The 5,804-nt window shown below is 44.9% G+C and overlaps 1 protein-coding gene across 1 annotated transcript; it reads right to left on the bottom strand.

Moving 5' to 3' along the window:
- Positions 1-574: 574 nt before the first annotated feature.
- LOC308267967 (GTP-binding protein 4-like) lies at positions 575-2,452 on the bottom strand (the record flags this gene model as incomplete). Its single annotated transcript, XM_080702937.1, is given in 4 exon segments — positions 575-1,597; positions 1,601-1,661; positions 1,663-2,269; positions 2,272-2,452. Coding segments are annotated over 4 exon segments (1,872 nt in total).
- Positions 2,453-5,804: the final 3,352 nt, after the last annotated feature.

The raw sequence follows: 5,804 nt of genomic DNA, 5'->3' as shown, positions 1-5,804 counted from the left end.
ATTTATTTATTTATTTTTTAACTATTTGCCTATACAGGTTTATTTTGGATAAAATAGCTGAAGATAGATTACAATGATACATTGTACAAATGGGCTAGAAAATAATTTAAGAGAGTATTTTACGCTCTGGATTCTAAAGCACCCTAAATGTGTCTTTCCCCAAGCCTGCAGGACAGGACTGGCCACCTTCTGCCTACATCCCTAGAGTGGAGAAGCTTTCCTCACAAAGATGGCTATTCATGTGTGATGAGCCAAATTTCTATCTTATAAAAGAATTTTTTCACGATCAAAAATAACCTCACCACACCAATACATTTTTCAGATCTGCAAATCTGAAGCAATCGAAACTCCATTAAGTACAGTAACAGTCTACTACACATAACTGTAGTATTATGAAGTGACAAAAATTCCCCACGTCTAAACAGTTTACCAGCTCTCAGCAAAGCAACAAGCACTTCAGTCATTTCCACGGTCTTTTGAGTTAATAGATTAGGGTTCCAATTCATGAATCCATACCACACCAAACCGAGAAATAAACAGGACGGTCTCGCCAACTGTGTCTGCCGACAGAATGCTATCTCCTGTCCTTTTTACCAGCTTTCCTCTTCCCAGAGAGCAAGTGCTTGGGCTTCATGTCAAACACGTGTCTGTCTGCCTCTCCTTTCTTCCCCAAGCGGTTCATCTTCTTCTGTGTGTTCTTCATCATTGTCTTGGCTTTCTTTACCATCTTGACATCCGGAAGACCGGAAACATCACGTGGAGTGCGAGAGCAGCTCCGGCTCCGGGCTACGGAAGAAGGCAGAACCGATTCTTCCCGCTTTCTTTTCCTAGTGACGCTCCGAGATCTTCTTGCCTGCACTGCATAATGGGCATTGTCTTTGTCGTCCATGTTGACCCCGAGGCTGCGCATCTCGCTTTCCAAGACGGTCCGCTGAACCTTCTTGGCAGTCCGCGGCATCCGGGGCCCCCGCGTATTCTTCTCTCTGGACTGCAGGATTTTCAGCTTCTTCTTCTCTCTGATCTGCTTCGCCAGCTGTCGGATTTCCACCATTTCCTCGTCCTCACTCTCAGATTCACTATCATACTCTCCAGCAGCTGTCCTTAGCTCTTCTTCTTTTTCTAACTCTTCTAATTTCTTCATGATAGCAGGATCGATATAATCGGCTACATTATGGCCTTCCCAGATCTCTGGTATTTTATCGTATTTTTCCAAAGAATTCATTAAATCCCAGTATTTTTGAAGATCCAAAATATAATCATCTCCCATCTCCAGCTCAAGATCTCGATCCCGCTTCTTCTTGGGCTGCTCCGCAATTTCCATCCTCCTCCTGTGCGCCAGCACTCCTTCTGGGATGAAACAGGGCCTTTCCTTATCATCTCTCTTGTTTGGTACAGCCAAATGCAATCTGTTCAGCACCTCATTCGCTTTATTTCCTTTCATTTTGGTTTCCACTCGATGAGCCAAAAGCCTATCACAAGCCTCAGTCTTAACTTTAATGACACCTTCCTCGGTCAGGGTGCTGGTCTCTATGACAGGGAAGCCTTCGGCCTGCAAGTCTACAAATATTTTCTGGTCTTCTTCGGGAAGCTCCGTGAGTCACTTCACGTCACATTTGTTTGCCACACCTATGAGAGGCTTATTGATGAAGAGAGGTCGGATGCTCCTTCAGCCCATGTCCACACTGCTCAGACAAATCCATCACATAGAGAATGGCGGCACGGAGGTGGGCCAGGGCAGTAATGGCCTGCATTTTGATGGTGTTCCGATCTTCCAAGGGATGGTCCAGAATCCCCGGAGAGTCTACGACCTGCCAACGCAGATACTTATAATCCATATGCCCAACAAACAGAGACTTGGTGGTGAATGCATAGGGCTGAACATCCACATCTGCTCTCGTCACCTTGTTGATGAAGCTGGACTTCCCCATGTTCGGATATCCACACAGAATCAGGGTCCTGGTATTTGGGTCAATGGTGGGCAAATGGGACAAATGCTGGTGCACTTGTTCCAAATACTCCAAACTCTGCCTCTGCCTCTTAATGATAGTGCACATTAGGCCGAGGGCAGCGTGCTTCAGCTGTTTGCAGCAGTAGAGGGAATCACCATATTTCCTAAGCCATACATAATCCTTAGCAACATTGTCCACTAAATTTTTGGCAATATTTATTTGTCCTAGAGCCAACTTGTAATGATCCTTGTCATTGAGAATATTCATCAAATCAGCATAAAATGGATGGATGTCATCCAATTTGGGAAAATCTGTAAGAATCTGTCATGGTAATTCTGTTGAGTAAATTTAACTTTTCTCATATAAAAGTGTCTAATGCGATGAATTTGGTAATGTATATGAATAACTGTTGGAGTCTTTCGTTGAGTCTTAGATAATGTCAGGTCGATAAAGTCCTTGGCAGACGGGACCACCGTAATCTTCTTGAAGTTGTAGTGTGCCATGCTGTCAGTGGGAAGCACGCGGAGACCCTGGAATCTCTTTAAAATGCATGATATATGTAAACAAATGAATCAAAGTTAATCACCAAATCAAGCATGGGATCAAGGGAGAGGGAGGGAATGGGACAGGGAGGGGATACGGGTTAATTGGATGATGTTGCTGGTATACCCTCACAAGTCTTGTACTCCATTGTGATGTTTGACTACAATGCACCAATAAAAATAGATATACATAAAAAACAAAAAATAAACAAAAATATTTAAAAGCTCAGAGGTAGAATATCTCTGGTTTCAATCTCCAGTACTACACAAGGAACAAAAGTTACCAATGTTAAGTTCTGAATTAAACTGAAATTGAACAGTGTTTCCTCCATCACTTGTAATAATTTATATATAATGCCATTAGCTGCCGCCATTACTTCATTTTCCTTGGTATCTGTGTGAAGATATTTCCCACACAAGAAATTGGCTAAGCTTAAAGAAGCAGTGCCACGAGGGGAAGTGTTGTCTCTGGCCAAAGTACTCCCCCACTGTTAGATATTCTTTCATAACGATTATTCTTTTGGTAATGATTCTTTTAACTTTCCACATGAATTGCTCCGGTAATGTAAGATCAGGACTGTGAGAGAAACTGAGTCTGTGGAAAATAAATTTTCTAGTAATTTGTCTAAGCCTCTAAACGTCCTCGGCTTTGCTCAAAGATGTAAATCTAGTCAGAATTCAGATGCTGTGGAAGCATTCCAGCAACAGCAATTACAAACGCAGAATTCCTCTCTATCTCTGACCTTCAGTCTAATCATTAACCTATAGTAAAAGCCTTAAGAGTCAGCTGACGCCATTAGCCCTAAAAACTTGCAAGGGAGGCAACTGGTGCCTCTGTTTACCCCCTCTCCTTGTGATCTGGCCTAGATACAGAGAAGATAAACTTTGTGTGTGACTTCAAAGCAGCCTAGTAGATGAGCAGCTAATAGTTCCCAATACAATAGAGCCGAAAGACTAGGAAGATTCTTGACCTTTGCACCCAGTATGTGCGCTGCCTGAGACAGGGAGACACCACGTGGTTAAGAAATGAATATGTCAGAACAAAGGACAGATATAATAAATGTGCAAGTATGAAGAAGGGAAATACTGTAAGAGTAAGAAAGCATTTTTGTATGAAGAAGAGCTTTTCCTAAGATTGTCCCAAATGGGAAAGAGAGAATCAGGGTAATCAGAAAAGAGTAAAAGAAAGTTGCAGAGGGTTTGTGATAGGAAAATGGTTTATTAAAAGAGGAATAGGCTTCTAATAAGCCTATCATTTGAGGAAAAGTGCTCAGCAGCTAGAGAAGTACATCTGACAACTAAATCTAAAAACTTCATGTTACTTTTTGGTTTTTATCTACTAAACTGTGTTGTGAGCTTGTTTAAGCTTTCAGACTCTGGATGGCAATGCAGACAAAACCCAGGAGACCTCCATCACAGGTCCTTGGATCGCCATATCTCCCCATGCCAGCCATATGGACTAAGCCCTAGGAACGGAAAGTTCTGAAAAGAGTTAAAGGAGATTCCATGAGAGGCCGTATTCTCCAAGTCCTGGGCGTGCCTGTGCCTTCTGGAATTTGCCCTTTGGAGCCACCTGTCTGCAAGGGCAGGGGGCTCAAGGGCAGGGGGCTGGATTTGGTCAAAGGATCCGGAGATAATCTTGAATGCCGATCTAGTGTCCTTTTACTTTGTTTACATGTCCTTCACTGTTGTTTTGTGGTGATTACACTTCTTCTTCTTTTTTTTTTTTTACTATTAATCTCACTGGTGAAGGATATAAATTTTCCTGGGTTCTTGTAATAAAGTGTGATGTATATCTGTAATTCCAGGTACTTGGGAAGCCAAAAAAGGAAGATCACAATTTGGGGACTAGAGAACTTAGGAAGACCCTGTCTCAGAACTTTAACTAACTCAGCCAGGTATGGTGGCTCATGCCTAGAATCCCAGGACTTGGGAGGCTGACACAGAGGATTACAGGTTTGCGGCCACCCTCAGTAATTCAGCAAGGCCCTCAACAACTTAATGAGATTCTGTTTCATAATATCATATAATTTTAAAAAGGGCTGAGGGTATAACTCAGAGGTAGAATGTCTCTTTTTTCAATCCATAGGACCATACTAAATTATAAATAATAAAAACAACAATAATAATGGAGCCAGGCATGGTGGCATACACCTATAAGTCCAGCACTTAGGAGGCTGAGAAAGGAGGATCACAGGTTCAAGGACAGCCTCAGCAAGTATTGAGACTCTCATCAACCCAGCAAGATCCTGTTTCCAAATAAAAAATGAAACTGAGCTGGGGTGTAGCTTGAAGCTGAATGCCTCTGGGTTCAAATCCCAGTAAAACACACACACACACACACACACACACACACACACACACACACACACCAATAACAACAGCAAAAACAATAATAATGGATAATTTTTAAAGGGATGGGGATATAACTCTATAGTAGTTTCCATGGGTTCAACTTATTGAAAAAAAATACTTCAATAATGTCTTCATTGCTTCTCAACATCCACCTGTTTAAAATGATTTCAGCTGAGAACACAAAACGAAGTGAGACATGTTCTCTGACTTCATATTAAAATGAATTCAAGAAAGCCAGGCGTGGTTACACACACTAGTAATCCCAGCATTTGGGAGCCTGAGACAGGAGTATGCAGGTTCAAAACCAGCTACTTAGGGAGGCCCTTTGCCACTCAGTGAGACCTTCCTTCAAAAATAAGAAAAAATAGCCGGAAGGTCCGGAGGCCCGGGCTTCAAGGCTCTGGGCTCCAGGCAGGGTCCCGTGGGGCACACGGGCCCCCTGGAAGAACCTGGGCCTGGGTGCCCCGGGAAGAACCAGGGGCTAGGCAGCAAGACCCTGGGCCCTGGGCAGGGATCAGGGATCACACAGGGCACCCCTGTCCCCCAAGAGGTCCGGAGGCCGGGGCCACAAGACTCTCAGGCGCGGGTGGGGGTCGCATGGGGCACTTTGGACCCCGAATGGTTCGGAAGCCATGGCAGCAAGGTCCTGGGACCCAGGCGGGGTTTGTGCAGGGCACGCCAAACCCCCGGAAAGACCAGAGGCTCAGGTCACAAGGCCCTGGGACCCTGGCAGGAGTCTCACTGGGCATGCCCACACCCAGAAGAACTGGGGCCTGGGCTGCAAGACCCTGGATCCCAGGCGGGGTGTCACGCGGGGCACGCCTGCCCCCAGGAAGGTCCAGAGGCCCAGGCCGCAGGGCCCTGGGCCCCGGGCAGGGAACACGTGGGGTGCGCTGGCCTCCCAGAAGAACTGGGCTTGTGCCGCAAGACCATGGGCACTCGGGCAGGGCACACCAGC

The sequence above is a fragment of the Muscardinus avellanarius genome (genome assembly GCF_963383645.1).
Source record: "Muscardinus avellanarius genome assembly, chromosome: 10".
NCBI lineage: Eukaryota > Metazoa > Chordata > Mammalia > Rodentia > Gliridae > Muscardinus > Muscardinus avellanarius.
This window is presented reverse-complemented; position numbering and strand designations above follow the sequence as displayed.